General features: G+C 39.5%; 1 protein-coding gene across 9 annotated transcripts in view; it reads left to right on the top strand.

Moving 5' to 3' along the window:
• Positions 1–17247, top strand: part of GPM6B (glycoprotein M6B) — a 106981-nt gene that overhangs the window by 66086 nt on the left and 23648 nt on the right. For 2 of the 9 annotated variants that reach the window (XM_083734543.1, XM_083734544.1), the window contains exons 1-2: positions 3725–3926; positions 13243–13362. The exons of 2 other annotated variants lie outside the window; for them this stretch is intronic. In XM_083734543.1, the coding sequence (XP_083590669.1) occupies positions 3878–3926; positions 13243–13362 (169 nt within the window). In that variant the 5' untranslated portion in view covers positions 3725–3877. Of the gene's footprint in view, positions 1–3473; positions 3927–13242; positions 13363–17247 lie in introns of those variants that run through there. 5 more of the 9 variants (XM_083734545.1, XM_083734542.1, XM_083734541.1 and 2 more) reach the window with 4 other exon arrangements.

The following is a 17247-nucleotide window of genomic DNA, read 5'->3' as shown; positions in this document are numbered from 1 at the left end:
GCGCATGTGTGTGTGTGTGTGTGTGTGTGCGCGCGCACACACACACACACACACACAATATTACTAAATGCAGCCTTAGAAACAATACAAAAGTATGAAATCAACAAGGCTTTGAAGTTGTTTGCAGCTTCACCCATGCATTGAGGGACAATGTGGTGTTGTACTTAATGAGTTGGTCTAGGACTGTGAAAGCTCCAGTTCAAGTTTCTGCTCAGCTGTGACCCTCACTGGGAGACTGGGGGCCAGTCTATAGTGCTCTCTTGTCTAACCCTCAAAATGGTTGTGGTAATAAAACTATAGTTTGAAGTAATAGTTCATCTATGGAATTTGCTACCACAAGAAGTGGGACCACCTACGTGGATGGCTTTAAGAGGATAAGGCCACAGTCCAGTAGAATAGGATATCAAGAGCTACCAGCCATGATGGCAGTGTTGTACTTCGACTGTCAGTTGCTGGGAATCATAAGTGGATAGAGTGCTGTTATGCTTACTTCTTGCTTAGGGGCATCCCATAGGCATCTGGCTGGCCACTGTGAGGATGCTGGACTAGATGGGCCACTGTTTTCATGCAGCAGACTCTTCCTATGATAAGATTGGGGTGGAAGAATCATGAATGGCATCCTGAACTCCTTGGAAGAAGAGATGGCTAAGAAACAAACAAACCCCACAATGGGATTGTCATGAAATGGTTGTAGCTGGAAAAGAATGCACTTGCTACTTCTTCTGTCTCACAATACAACAGCTTCCCTCTCCCTCCCTAATGTTGGATCAGGGCTTTTTGAATTTATGGGAAAGGGAGGAGTCATGTCTCTTGGTCTTGTGCACAGACTCTTTGGGGCTGGACTCATCTGGCTACAATGGAGAATAGATTCTGGTGCATGAGGGAAGAAAGCCCTTTGAAGTGTGTGTGTGTGTGAGAGAGAGAGAGAGAGAGAGAGAGAGAGAGAGAGAGAGAGAATAATTGGTTACTATCAGGTGACAGATAATCCGTATCATTTTCTGCATGTCCTGTTCCCTATATCTTTTAGCCAAAAGTTACATTTCCTATGTGAGTGAGTCAATATTCTGGACCAGTCACAATTTCCCTTCTAATCCACACACGTTGATTTAGACTATCCCGCCCCCCATTTTTTGTTTTTAATGTTGAAGCAGCAAGGTGTAGGGATCAATCCTCACAGTCGGTTGTGTCATATAAAATTTCAGGTGCTGGTACTGACAATGTAAAATATTTCGGCAGAGAGGATGAGTGCTGATAATCTAATATACATTTAATTTGTGCTCATTAATGTAGATCTGCTTCTGCAAATTTGAAATACATCTGTTCTAATGTCTTGACTTGCTAGTCCAAGTAGGGTGGTGGTCAGAGAAGGAAATTTGTTTTCTGTTGATGACAAAATTCACAAACTTAGCTTGGTTGTATCTATGTTATTCTTTAATAGCCTCCTGTAATGCACACTGATCATTTTGAAAATACTTTGAATTTTGAAGGATGCAAAATTGTGCTTCTTCTCTTTTGTCACCGATTCTCTCCCAAGCCTTGTCATATTAATGTTTCCAAATTTCTCCTGAATTGTGTCACACTCGCTTCCAATTTGGTGTTCCTGGTTTGGATATGGTTCACTCATAATCTGGTGAACCGGGTTCATGTCTCCGCTCCTCCACAAGCAGCTGCTGGATGACCTTGGGCTAGTCACACTTCTCTGAAGTCTCTCAGCCCCACTCACCTCACAGAGTGTTTGTTGTGGGGGACGAAGGGAAAGGAGAATGTTAGCCACTTTGAGACTCCTTCAGGTAGTGATAAAGCGGGATATCAAATCCATACACTTCCACTTCTTCTTCTTCTTCTTCTTCTTCTTCTTCTTCTTCTTCTTCTTCTTCTTTTCTTGAGTGTCGTATGACTGAAAGAGAGCTGTTGCATCTCACACTAGATGTTCATGTCTTGGTAGTCTCCATATGATGCTAGAAAATGTCTTTTTAAAAATGGAGTTGGGTTTTAGCAGCAAATATCTAGCTATATCTCAGGGGTTTCTCATAGGGAAGACCATAGGGTGAAGCCATAGCACACTGTTCAGATAATGCAATGCTTTGCCATGTATGCAATTTCTAAGGCTCCTGGACACACACATTTGGTAAACTCTGGAAATGAAAAAGCGATGTTACTCAGGGTTCACAAAAGTAAGGCCCCAGTCATGTGTATTGAAAGGGAAAAAGAACCCATGGGATTAGGTAACCTCAAGCATGTTGAATGCTTCACCCCCACCCCCACCCGTTCACACCCTTGAAGACAGGGGCAGATAAGTGGACATGACAGGTGAGAAGTCCCAGGAGCCATTGTAGTTGTGATGAAGTAGGAAAGGGTATCCAATTGTTCTCCTTGCTCAATTAGCTGTTCCTTTATGCTTTCTCTTGCGCTGAGTTTAGCAGGTTGGTATTTACCTGGGATTTTTGAATTTGTATTTGATAGCTTTGTAGTCTAGTTTACTGCTCTCTGAGGACAGATCTGAGCATTGAAGAAAAAGCTCATGGGACTGTCAGCTCAGAATGTAGAGGGTGAGTGGGAAGAAAACATGTATGAATGCTGTTGGTCACTGCAGGCAACCCCTGCACATGGAAATCTAGCATGACAGAAGCTCCCCAACTCTCCTTCGATGCCAGGAGTTTATGACTCCGAAGAATACCTTCTAACACACTCCATGAAATAAAACATTTCATCTGGTTTTTCATCATCTGTATTAAACTTGAGAATACGGTTCATGTGCAAATGTAACATCTGCCTCAGATCTTAATCTTCAGATCCCCTGTACACAGTACTAAACAAACAAAATAACTGGCAAAGAAAATGTTTGATTTGCAAAAATCTTCAAGCCAACGTCTATTACATGGGCTCGGCGAATGATGTGCTATGCTCCGTCATCTCCTGATAAAAATTTGCCTATGACTGGATGAGGACATCCTGTCGTCTTTTTTAAGCTTCTATTTCAATAAGGACGCTCCTTCGTAAATAGAAGGAATCTAACTTTGGAACTTGGAAAGTTGAGATCTTATGTACCTCTAGTAATTGTCTCACCTGTGCACCTCCTCTCTTCACTTGTCATAATAGCTTAACTGCCCCAGAGACATGAGAACCTCCTCACTACCATATAAGCACATGGTACATAGTTATTTGATGGGCATAAATATGCATTTATTTTCTAAACTGCGATCAAACCATGCATCCTTCAAGTCGAAACCTAAAAATACAAAGGAAACAGGCATGTTCTTTGAAAGAACTGGGGGCATGTGGAATTAATAAAAATTCCAAGCATAATAAATAGGCGACCATCATGGGAAAGGGAGTCTTGTTGTCATGTGATGCCATGGGCTCTCCTTAGAGATGGTGAGGGGTGAGTGTCATCGCTGAGTCATGCAACAGGAGGGGGCTCTGCTCACTCCCTCAGATGCAGCCCCTCTTCTGATGTCACTAATCTATTCTGCACCACAGAATTGATTAACATTCACAGGGAGAACAGGAAAGTAGAGACCATGTGAAAAAAGGGAGGCTAGCTGGGTTTATCCCCCCCTTCACGCTCCCACTGCAAACACACAGAGAGTGGGGAGACAATCGAGCACAGACCTGCTATTTTATAACTGGGGTCTCTGACGTATGGCTGAGTGTTTCCTGGCAGAGATCTTTATGGACCAGTAGGCAGATCGAAACTAAAGCTGACACGACTTTGTGCATTTTGGAAAGGAGCGTAATCTACTGTAGTGAGGAACAGAGCCACTCAATCACTGCGGCGGTAAATAGGAGACAGAAGGGAAGGAAGAAAGAAGGAAGAGAGACTCTTTGCTGGGGGCGGGGAGCGAGAGCATTTTTGGTGGATGGTATAAAGCCAGCCATGGAAACTGCAGCGGAGGAAAATACAGAACAAAGCCAAGAGAAAAAAGGTACCCAGAGGACTGAACAATAGACTGTTTAAATCTTTTTAAGAACCTTAAGTGAAAAGATTTAGGCTATGTTTGTCACTCTCTTTAGAGCTGTGCTTAAATTATCATTATGGCATCTTCTAGCTTCCAGTGGTTTTTATGCTGTATGGCTTGACAGCAGATTAATGGAACAGCCATCTCTCCCAACATCTCTAAGTTGGTGTTTTCAGCCATCTCGAATCCCATGAAACAACCCGGACTGCATTTTTTGCAGTTTAGAGAAAAATTGTGTGTGTGTGTGTGTGTGTGTGTGTGTGTGTACGTACACACATATATGCCTTATTCACACATTTTGAGTCTGATGTTAGGGGTTTGAGTGATCCAGTATTACTGTAACAGGAAGCTTTCTGCCAGTGTAGACATAATGGCTTGTTTTCTTTTGCTTTCTTGTACAGCACTTATGTGTTGCATTTCTATAATATTTGGGAGAAGAGAATGAGGCAGTAATATTATGCAAATAATTAAAGTGTACAATAGTGTTTGGGGGCAAATGTTCCAATTGAGAGACTTACAGACCAGAAAATGGCAGTGTGGCAAGAGAAAGCAAATCTGAATGTTGCTGGTTGTTGTTATTCTTAAAGATCAATGAAACAAAGTTAACAGCCTGCATTATTTCATTCTATTGCACTTCTCTGTAGCAGGCTAGTGTAGTTATTTAGAAACTTTGCAGCCATTTACCCTTGTATAAAACCACTGACTTGAAAGGGAATGAGCATACACTAAAGGATTGGTTCCAGTATTTTATCTTGTTTGAGAAATTCTAAAACTTACAGGACCTGTTATATATATTGTTACTAGTGGTTTCTTTGTATTTCATCCTAAATTGCTAATGAATACTTCTAAATTAATGGTTTAGAGTGTCCGGAAAAGAATCTGTTAGTTAAATGTACAGTGATGTGATACATATTCCGCAAATTTTAATTGTGTTGCTCAGTGAAACATCTAAAACATACAATATTATAAGAGCTTCAATTTCAATAAAGTAAAATTTGGTGAATAGTTCAGCCATTGTATAGAATAATAGCCTGAATATTCTACCTGAAAAAATGACAATGCTAAGGAATCAAAACATATCAAAACACTAGCATGCCCATGATGGTGAGAAACACCCCAGAAGGTTGTTTTTGTTGTTGTTTCAATGGATAAAGTTGTTTTTAAAAGGTGCTTCTTATAAAATGAGCCCTCCAAAGTGTGTACAGATCCTTTTTCAATATTGCTTCATTTTGCATTTTGAATTTCAAAAAAATACAATTAGTACTCTTTCTTAAGTGAACGGAAGAGAAAATTGTGTACCTCCAGGCCAAGAAGTGAATTGTACTTGAATGAATGTCTTTGAAATCAGTGAAACTTTAGGAATGCCGTGTAAGGTGTATATTCATTATTTCCTTCACCACACCACCCTTGCAAAGAAAGTTAATTGGTGGCATCTAAAGAACTGCTTAGCCTTTGAACCAACTTGATGGGATGGATCTAATCTATCATATCTATACTATATCTATATATCTCAGTGCCATATCGCAAAACCCTACTGAAAGTTTTCTGTATTCCAGAAGCAGTTTGCTCTGCAACTTAGGATGGGTGTTGTGTTGCAGTTTAAGAAACACAAGTGCGAAGTCCCCTGAGGCTCATAGTCTTTTTGATCATGGCCCACGTCTAAAGCATTTCAGGACTAGTGTCATGTATGTGCCTTTAAACATCACCTAAGCTTGCAGAATCGTTCTACATTTAAGATGACACTTCTGATCCTGACTTTAGTTAGTTTGCTAGATTGCATGGACTTATTTGGAAGTATACCATTTTTCCTTGATCGTCTGTAAAGGGTGCGGCTTATAAAGTCTTTAAAAGAAAGTAATCACCCACGTTATGATGTTCCCCTTTGTAGAATGGGTTAGGTTTACAGAGATAAATAAAATATGAATAGCTCCCCTCACCTAAAACTCAGACCAGACACTGACTATTTATGCTTTGGGTATTATTACTATTTTTAAAAAAATTATTTACATTTCTAAATGGCTATTTCGGAGACATTCCTAACTGAAATTAAGAGGATGTGAGCATTTTACTAGGCTTTGATATCCTGTCAAGTTTTTTTTTCTCTTTCATTTTTTAAAATAGAATTTAGATATGCATAATTTATTTGGATGGTGTTTTAGATTTTGTTTGTAGTATTTAACACCCAAGGACCTCTATGGATATTACTGTGGGTTGTTTTTCCAACCCCCTTTGCAGTATTATTTACAAGACACATAAGAATTTTGTACTGCTTTCAGGTGTATGACACACCATGCGAACTTAATATGGAGAAAAAATTCAATACACAAACCCTTTCACACTGTTAAAACCTGTATCAGAATCCCTAGATTTTTTTTTTAAGTAATGCAAATGTTTTCTAAATAACATGACTTTAAAAAATATAATTACGTCCATTTAAAAGAAAGCCTGTCTTAAATTGTAGCATATTTTTTCATTGGTCATCTCTATGAAGCAATTGTTGGTGTGTTATCGAAATGTCAGATATTGAACAAGGAAACACTTGTCACTGTTAAAATATATCGTTTTGATTTTTTTAAACATTCCCTTGTATGCAAATAAAGATTCAAGTGTTGAGGTGATTGAAATAATTGTTGGTACATTTTGAGTGAAATCTTCTTCTGTCCACACCCATAAGAATTCTGCAATTGATTTTTTTAAAAAAAGTGCAGTGGACTATCATCCTTTTTGTAACATTCTAGAAACGCACAGCAGTGTTTCTACAAAAAATAATAATAATGCTTTTCTTGAATTGTTGAACAGCAATAACCTACTGTCATAGAAAGGAATCCATAGCTGTAAAGATTAGCACACAGAGTGAATAAGTTGGATACCAGAGTAAGTTACTTACACTTTGGTCCCATTGAAATCAACATGAAATTATAGTTATGACTAACTTAGGTGTCATTGAAATCAATGGGACTTGGGTGCCATTAACATGATGGTTATATGCCCATGGTGGTTTACATCTGAAGTGGTGCAATAGTGCATCTAATTTTTCATTCTAATGTACTGTAAAATGTTTTTAAATACTTGAGTCCTTGACGTTTAGTTTTTGGTGAATGTGTAATTAAAATACGTTTCGAACTAAGTATGTCTTATACTATAAATCTCTAGAACTGTATGAAAAAGATTAGCCAAAAAAATACACAGTGTGATTTGCAGTATCCTTAAGGCTTCTCTGGAGAGAAGCCATTGTGGCATTTGCTGTTCTTTTAATTGGTGAAACTGTGTGACACTCTTGTTAATATGCTGCTTTATTCCGATTATCAAATATCAAAGGAATAGGCTATGAACATTGTCCGTGGAAATGTTGAGCAGATATTTTACAGGCTGCAAGACAGATTGAGTGCATTTAAAGCTGAAGGTTTATAAATTATTGTAAATGACAGGGTTTATCTTGCAGGCATTAAATTAAATCAAAAAGTGAGGATGGGGATAGGCGGATTTACTGAGATGGAATAAATGGGTAAAATGAATGCCATTTTATATCAGCAGAGGAGGAGGAAATACACCCAGATACATCATATTAACACAGACAAGATGTTTGTATTAATTTGGGGCGGGGATACTATCCCAATAAGTAAAGGACAGGAGAAACATGTCATACAAGATTTATTGCAGATGTCCAGAGCAAACTGGCTATAAGGTTATGGTAGATTTAAAAAGCAAATTCCAAAAGAATTGCTATATTTGAGCAATGTATGAAATGATGCTTGTTTTTTACAGCAAGCAAGAAAAACCTGAACACACAAAATGCACTGTTTAGGCTGCAGTGCTATAATAACTTCCTTGGGAGTTGGAAGTTATTATACCATTGAACTTAGTGGTACTTACTTCTGAGAAGACATGCATATTAGAAGGACTTCAACATTTGACTATTGACCTTCCTGTGAAAAATTGCTGAGAGATTTCAGGCGGAAGGTGTGTTGCCATTAAAAATATCGAAAATCTGAAATGGTGGTGAAAAAAAGAAATAAAATCAGAGTTTTCAGGAGTCTAAATTGTAGGCTTACATAGTACAAGCACTTTTAAGTGTGTATATTTGAGATCAGTTTCAATGTTGCAGAATCCTTGAATTAACTCCAGCTACTTCTGCTCACCAGCAGTCACAGGTAGGATACTGTTCATGCCCAATCATACTGTTGGCTTCCTATGTGTTTTACATTTTACTGTAGGTCACTGGCACCATATAAAGTTACTTGTATTTTAAAGTTCATTAAGCTTTCAATACTTACTTAGGATTTGTGGCATATTGTGTGACAGCACGGAAGCCAGATATGTCAGAAACTATGGTTTAGATCAGGGGTAGAAATTGCAAATTTACCTGATCCTTACAGTGTTTAATAAACTTGGTGAATGCTCATCTTTGGAGAATAGGATTAGTTACATAATTTGTACAAGTATGGCAAAATAAATAAATAAATCAAAACCAGTTCTTCCAGGTTTAGCAATTATTCACAGGCATATGAGAGATGATGAACACAGCTCCCATGCCCTGCAAAGGCTATGCCACTTCATTTTAGTTTTATGGACAGCTCCGTGTGTGCAAATTGATGGATACCTTGATCTGCCCTCTCCAATAAAATGAACATCTCCCCAGTCATATTCAGGTTCACACAGAATTCTTGATTTGAGGGATGCTATAACTTCAACTTATGGTCAGGGGTCCCTTTACCTTTAAGGGACATGGGTGGCGCTGTGGGTTAAACCACAGAGCCTAGGACTTGCCGATCAGAAGGTGGGCGGTTTGAATCCCCACGACCGGGTGAGCTCCCATTGCTCGGTCCCTGCTCCTGCCAATCTAGCAGTTCGAAAGCACGTCAAAGTGCAAGTAGATAAATAGGTAACGCTCTGGCGGGAAGGTAAACGGCATTTCCGTGCACTGCTCTGGTTCGCCAGAAGCGGCTTAGTCATGCTGGCCACATGACCCGGAAGCTGTACGCCAGCTCCCTCGGCCAGTACATCTAGATGAGCGCCGCAACCCCAGAGTCGGCCACGACCGGACCTAATGGTCAGGGGTCCCTTTACCTTTACCTTTATAACTTCAACTTATCATGTATTGTTTCTCTACAACTGTCAGAGGAGCCTGTGATTGATAGGTTGCACCTAGTTGAAATGATGTAGGTAGGCACAGAGCCATGGAATGACAAAAATGGTGGCAGTAAAAATGGCACCATCATGGTCTAACAAGGGTGATAGGTAGAAATGGGTATTCATGCACAGATCACACTTCTAGAAGTGACTGAACAAAGAAACGGGCCAAACGTTAGAGAGTGCAGTCGTGGTCTGCACATGCTTCTATGCTCGAAGGTCACTTCTGCCAAACAGATGGCTGGTGTTTGTCTGCTTTGACAGTGCAAAGCACCTGTTTGGGAGGGCAGGAGAAGGATTCATACCCCTTCCATCACATGTGATTGGTGCTGTCAGCCATCTGTCAGCCATGCTGGGGCATCACCTGGTGATAAGAGTTGAGCTTCCCCAAAGCATCGCTGCTTTTCTGCATGCATGGATTGCATCCGGAAAAGCAGTCGTACAAGAGGAGATTGCTTGGATCAGAGGGGCTCAAATAATTTGCAAAGGAAAATGTTAATGAAGTCAATACGCTTACATAATCTAAGTAATATTCTTATGGAAGGCTTTAGCTGTTGCAGCATAACCCTCTGTGGCATGCTGTTGAAACTTGACATTTATTTACTCTTTATGTACAGAGAGAGAGGCCCTTGCAACAGGTCCCAAGAGGTGCAAAATTTGGTCTACCAGCAGGGCTAGGACTGTGGGGCACAGGTTTGTGTTAATGGCACCTTCATCTCTTCCTTTTCCATGACCCCTGTTTGTAGAAGTACCTAGTACGATCTTCTTGCTCTGGTGCAGGAGTCTTTTCCCAGCAAGTGATGGAAGGGTGCAGGTGTAGCCTTGTGTTAGCACTGAGTCTGCCCATATGTCCTGCCACAGGCCAAGAACATATTAAAAATCATTTGTTTAAAATAAAGCTGTACAAGGGTGGTTAAGTAATAGTACACCGTGTTTCCACTTTAGATTACCCCATCCCATCTAGAGAAGAGTAATGCCTCTTAATTGTGCTGTACTGGTCACTAGTTTCCTCAAGGAAAAACCACAATTCTCCGGGCCATATAAGTGTCTTTAAGAAAGGGAAGGAACTGCAGGTTGCTTCCATGTTAGCCCTTTTTCTCTGGGATTATCATCTGCTGTTCACTCACTTTTGAACGTAATCTGGATGTTCTGTAAAAAAAAAAGAGAGAGAGAGAGAGAGTGAACAAAGCTTGACCGTTCCGTGTGTGTGTGTGTGTGTGTGTGTGTGTGTGTGTGAGAGAGAGAGAGAGTACACAGGTTGTTGTTAGATCACTGCAGTGTTCTCCATGTTTTCCTCCTATGTCTCCTGCCCCACAATCTGATAAATTATGACTGATTTTCCTGCAATACAATGCAATGGCAGCCCCAGCCTGTCAAGTGTGGATACACAAAGCACTATTAAGATTTTTCCAGGGCTTTTGCGCCTTTAAATTAAACACTTCCTTTTTTCAGGTTCTTCCTGTGTAATTGCTTCCTGTTGATCCCAGTCTGAAGGATTTAATGAGTAATTGCCCGTTGAATAGATGCTCTGAATGTTAGTTTCTGTTCACGTCGAGAAACGAATAAGTACCATTTCACTATTAAAAATGAAAAGAGAAAGGAAATAAGTAATTAAAGTGTCCCCTTTGGTGGGAACATAAACTGACATCAGGGCAATTCAGAGAGGCTATTCAAGGAGTAATTGCTCACTAACCCCCAGCTGGGATCAATAGGAAGCAATAACAGAGGCTGAACTTGTAAGCAATAAACTATATATAAAGCTGGCAGGGCTGAATGGAACTTACTTGTGAGCAGGCGTGATAGAAATGCTAGTTAACATAGTGCTATGTTTTAATCCTGTGAGGAACCTCCATTTTGATTCTTCCTCCAGCAATTTGTGAAGAAGCAGTGCCCCAGTAATACTAAAGGACTCTAATGTGGAAGCAGTTTGAAGAAGCATAATTACAAAGCTCACACAGAGAGACAACTGCATAACCCATATATGCAAAAAAAATTAAAATGCTGCAAATGATCAGCCAGCCCTCCATTTTCTTGTTTGAGATCATGGTCAGCTGCTGTGGCATCCATTGTGGGCCTAAAGACAGAAGACTGATTGTGCATTAAGCGGAAACAGCCACAGCTGAATAACATGGACATATGCTCAAGGAAATGTTGATAATTAGCTATCTAAGAGAGGATCTTTTTCTTAGACAGATATAAAAAGTGTATGGATCAAAAATAACTTAGTCCATGGTGCTTAAACTCCTTAGATTTTTGCTGCAAGGACTCAGTTTCTTTACAGGATCAGCATTGGCTTTATGAGATGGGTGCAGATGCAAAAGATTTCACTTCCAATTGAAACCCCCGCACACTTTTAATTTTGTGGTTATATAGCAGCAACCGGGTTGATTTGCTTTTTATTCTCCAGGGAAATCTGAAGCAGTTTAGTTGCCTCAAAACCAAACCCAACTCAAGACCGATTTGCAAGAAGACTTGGAAAAGCCTGAATAGAATATTTAAAGCATACTCCATAAACACTGCACTGGTGATTTCACAACTTTTTTTCATTTGAGTGGGATTTCCACTTAAACCCCATAGTAATGAACAGACATTGTGCAGAAGTAATACCATTTGGAGAGTTTGGGTCCCATTTCTCCATAAAACCTGTTGCATGCTCCTTAATAAAATTTTAATGTCTTAAGAATATGGAATCAAATACTAAAGAACAACAGTGCATTTGAGGAAAGGATCCATCTTGTGTTGATCTCTCCACAACTGAAAACACCTGATAATGAAATGCCTTGATGGGGTTTATCAAAAGCATCTTCCCAACATTCAGGGCACTTAGACTTAGATGTTACTTCCTAGTAGAATATAAAGTACTGCATGTTATTGATTATTGTTTGACAACTTCCAGCAGTATGAAGAGGGGGACTTGCTGAAGATAATGCATAAAACTTTGGCTTATTTTTTAACTTCTAAATCAGCATTTAGATTTTTTGTAATATTTAATGATTTTTTTGTTGATTTCATTGCTATTAAGGATAGAGAAGAAATTTGATTTCGTTAGCATTAAATGGGAAGCTACCTAATTCATGCTCTCAAACAAATATGTGAACTGAAACATAACTTTTCTGAATTTTGCAATGTGTACAAAAATGCATGTTATGGAAAGCGTACATAAAAATGCATATATTTCTGCAAATAATGTAGCATACAAATATGCATTACATATAGGGAAATTGTTGGCATAAATGTGCATATTAAAACTGCATACAAAAATGTGTTTATTAGGAGAAATTTGCACTAAAGTGCTGGTGAATTTCTAAACTGATTCAGAAAGGTAAAGAACTGAATTTAAGACAGGAAGAATGAAAAAGAGAGATTTCTTCATCCCTAATTTCTATTACTCTAATAAATAGTATGCTATCAAATTATCAAAGGAACTTGCCAGTGTAACCTCGAACAATTTTGCACAATATGCTACAGCTTTGCCTTATCTACTTGTTTTCTCAAGATGCTAACTGCTTAATACTGCAACAGTTGAAATGGTGCTTTGATATTTCCCCCCCCCCCCTCGCTCCATCTGGGAATGATAATCTTGCTCTGCTGGGTTTAGTGAAAAGTTAAAAATAGTAAATGTGGTTTCCCACAATTAGGATAGAAAAAGTTGCTGTAATCTATCAGCTATAGAATGGCTCACTGCCAGTAAAGAAGGGGAAAAAGGAATGCATGTGATAAAGGATGGAAATGCCATAAAAATGACTTGAGAACAGCTTTGTGCCCTCCAACTCCCATCAGCCCCAGCCAGCCAGCGGATGGGAGATGTTATCCAAAAAATGTGGAGTGAACTAGGTTGGGGGAGGCTGCTCTAGAGTACTGGATGCTGCTGATATGTCAACATACGAATTTATATGTGCTCTGAGGAATCTAGCAGGCTTCCTAAATTCTACTAATAATTGCAGCCCCTAGAATCTAATGCTAGTTATTTCCCCCCCTTCTTCTGATTGGTGTGTGGGTGTTGCTGGCTTCTGTTACGAAATCTCAGCATAAATTTCTGCATCCTTGCTCCCTTCCCTGCTTTCTTTATGGTAAATCTGAATTGAATAAAAGTACTTAAAGTAAAACTGAACTTTGCTGGAGACACTGACTTTTTACCACCTAAAATTGGCAGTGATCACCAGACCAGAAATGGAAATTGGCAGGTACCAATGGATGTACAGGAATTCAAGGCTACACCAGTACCATCATGTGCCAGCATTGAGAGGCAATGTTAGTCCTTTGGGGATTCAAGGTAAATAAAAGCCTGGGGTCTAATATCTTAACTGGAGAATTTAAATATGATAGCACCATAATAGTCATTTTCCTAGCTGTAGCAAAAATGTTCCTAAATATATATGTTGATGTGTCTGATTCTCACTTGGCAGGTTTTTTTGTTGTCTGTTTCAAAGCATTTGTTCAGAACTGTTTTTCAGAGAAAGACATATTTTGCATCACTTACCTGGCTGCTCAGAATAATCTTTAAAACTGCCCATATACAAGAAGTCAAATGGTCTTCCACATATCCTTTGCAGTCCAGACATTTGACTTCTGTGGTTCTCAAGGGAGTAATATAGCCTACTTTAGACTTTATTTACACCTTAGACTTAATTTACACTCATACTTGTTTCTTTGGGCTGTTTTCCCATTGGTTCAGTGACTGGTAGTTTCTGTGGAGAGGTTGTGAGTTAGGTATTCTTCATAGCAGCCAGCGCTAACTCTGCTCCCTATTGTTGTTGTTGGGCTCAAATGCCCATAAGTCCCAATCAGCATTGCTAACAATTATGGACGATAGGAGCCATATTTCAACAACAGCTGCAGGGCACCAGGTTGGGAAAGGTTCCATATTTAAAATATATAGTGGTTTTGAATGTCTCATCTGAATGCATTTTTGACCATGGCCTTCCTCCTTGCTAAAAGCAAACTTGCATATTTAATTTGCACCATATGCTCTTTCATAATTTCCCCCCTTCCAAATTCTTTTATCATCCTTAGTGGACAAGCAGGCCTGAAGATCAGAATATAAGCTTCCTAGCAGTAATGCATAAAGTTCTCTGCCTGCTGATTTGCTATGGCACTCATATTTTACAATCACTTTTTTGTGGCTGGCATGAAACGTGTTATTTATTTCATTTTATTTAAGGCATTTCTATTTCACTCACTTATTAGCATTTCTAAGCAGTGCCTTAACTTGGAGGATGAAAATGTCTTAGTTTAAGCAACCAGTAGCAATGTATAGTAAGATAGCAAGGATAAATTTTAAACTGGATCTGAGAAAGCAAGACGAAAAGACAAATGATATCAGTGTGTCACTGACCGTCTAATGAAGTTTTGTTGTGCTTAGTCTTGTTTTTTGGGCAGCTTAAAAGCTACAGTAGCCTATCGGTCAACTGGATGTACAGTTCAGTAGATATTTTTTTACTGAAATGTCAGTAATCAGACGCAGATAAATAACACGGATCTGCGAACTATCTCTTCCCTCAGTAATATAAAGCAAATGGTCTAGATCTTTTAAGCCTAGAAAAATAGCTCCATCACAGTCAATGCTTGCTTTATTATTGATTATGGCTTTGGGGTACATTTTGAGATATGTGGGATCACTGCCTCAGCTGGAAAGATATAAGAAAGAAATCCTAGATTGTGGAGGACAGACTTCAGTTTTGTGAGATATACTTGTTTTTCTTTTCATCTACCAATAGTAGCCAAGTGTTTACATAGTCAAAGGGAACAGCATAAACTAGAACGGGACTCTCATTCTCAGCCTTTTCACACTAAAAAGCACACCTGGTTTTCCACTAAGCTTTTTTTTGTTTCAGCAGCCCAATTAAAACAACCTTTCCATTGTTACAGTTGTTAAAACAATTGGAAGTAAGAAACCCTTGACAGTAAGTAGGGTCCCAGCCTGTCTTTTGCATTCTCCCAACCTTTGTACTTATCTCCTATGCAAGAGGATTTTGGCAATTGGCAAAAAATCTATTCAGGAAGGAACCAGAGAGGAACAGCTGGGAAAAATCACTGTTCTTACCCTGGGTAGGTGTTATACTCTGGAGCAGGGTTGCACCTTATAAAGCCACTGCAGGAGGGATAGATGGTAACTAATACTGGAATTTGGCTCCCCTTTGCTTTCCTTATAACAAAGAATCAGTGGTGGACCATGGTGTCTCAAATTTCAGTGGTGCCTGCCCAATGCCAAAATCTGCCCCCACCCACCAGCCGCTAGCCTTCCATTGGATTTCATGGTTGGGGTTCCTGCTGCAGCATCCTAGAAGCTCCATGCCCAGTGCAACTGAACCAGTGGCGATTCCCTAGATCTGCCTTTGAAATTGTGTCGAGGCCCATTAGTTAGGGCTGCTATACATCTGGAATTTCCCTGACATAGCTGGAATATGGCAGTCAGAAACAGTGTCCAGGCGGAAATCGCTTAAATGACCGGGAAAATCTGGACGTATGGAAACCCATGCTGGAAACCTAGATTTCTGACAAATTTCCTTAAAATTAGCTCAACAACTTCTCTCTCTTTTTTTAGATGTTGCAATAAAAATTCAACAACTTTGGCCCAAAAGATATGGCAACCCTACCATTATTAAGGTTGGGTAGTTGCACAAATTTCCTATTTGCCCTCCCTCTTTTCATACCTGGAGCAATCCATGATCCAGGTGGGAAAAACTGTAGGCAGATCTTTGCAGGGCATCTGGGGGCTCCCTACTAGTAGCTCCTTTCTCTTCCCCCATCTATCTAGCACCCTCTACCTCTTCTTACACCAGGTTGGGCAAACAGGGTAGACATTTTACTCATAGATTGTATAGAATCTGCCCTTCGTGAATTATCCCCTCATACAGGCCAAGTCTTTCACTGTTAACTGGTTTATTTCATTGATGTCTATTGTCCATGGGCTTCCAAGGAGCCATAGCTGTCAACTTTTCCCTTTTCTTTCAAGGAATCCTATTCAGAATAAGGGAATTTCCCTTTTTAAAAAAGGGGAAATGTTGACAGCTATGCAAGGAGCTGCTTTATGTTATGTTATGGTAGGCAAAGGCAGTGAACAAGCTCTGTCCAATTCCAGATGCAGATAGCTCTGAAGTGGTTTTAGATGCATGCTCTTGACTGCAAAATGTTTGACACAGTTGTTGATTCAGAGTCTCTTAAATTCTTCAGCTTGTAAAGATTTCCTTCCTTTTTTCTTTTAGACTCAACATTCAGTTGCAAATGTGAGCAATCTCTTTTATGTGATGGGTTTCTTGCTAGGCTTAAATAAATTGTCTCCATCACAGAGTCATCTTCTCCTTGATCTTCTTTCAAAAACAAACTTTTGAATGGATTAGAAACAGAGCGCAGGGCTTGCATGTCAATGTATTTTTCATTTTTTCCACACTGACATAATAGTCAGCTATCCTTACAAAGTAAGGAAAGTTGGCAAAATACCCCTCAGTTTTAAATACAGATTTATTTTGAAGGTAATTTAAAATGCATCTGTGCCTTAATGAGTTTGAAGGTGTAGCTTGTGAAAGGGAATACACACACATTTATCTGTGTTGACCTCTGGATAATCTTCTACCTTATTGCTCTGAATGTTTTTGCTTACTGACAGAGATTGGTGTATTTCTTCCCATGTTACAGTCTGACTTTCCTAAAAGACCCAGTGCACTCACATGTTCTAAAAGTGATGTAATGAAGTGCCCCTGAGTGAATTCTCCTGTTCAAATATATTGGAAATCCTTTAAAAAGAAAAGAAAGTGTGGGGGGGGGGGAGTCTTTGCAGATTTTTATATTATGGATGTATGTTTTGTATTATTTTATTAATGCTATTGCTTAATACAGGTTTGGCATTGCATGTATTGTGAACTGAGCTGATAGGCTTTTTAAAATAAAAGCAAATATGGAAGCACTTGAAATCTGTTGGGTATCCCAGACAGAAAAGTGGTTGCTTACATATACTAGTAATTTCTGCAATGAATATAATTGGAAGCTAGCCCTGATCTAATTCACCTTACTCTTTCAGTTGGGGGAGAGGCTTCTGTGATGATGCGTTGATGTTTTGTCACGGAATGCACACTGTTGTGATCTTAGAATGGTCTCTGTGTCCTTTGCTAGGAAGGCTGGAGTTGGGTAGGGCAGACTAATCCATCAAACACAACCAACA

The sequence above is a fragment of the Podarcis gaigeae genome, assembly GCF_964106915.1.
Source record: "Podarcis gaigeae genome assembly, chromosome: 4".
Classification (NCBI taxonomy): Eukaryota; Metazoa; Chordata; class Lepidosauria; order Squamata; family Lacertidae; genus Podarcis; species Podarcis gaigeae.
This window is presented reverse-complemented; position numbering and strand designations above follow the sequence as displayed.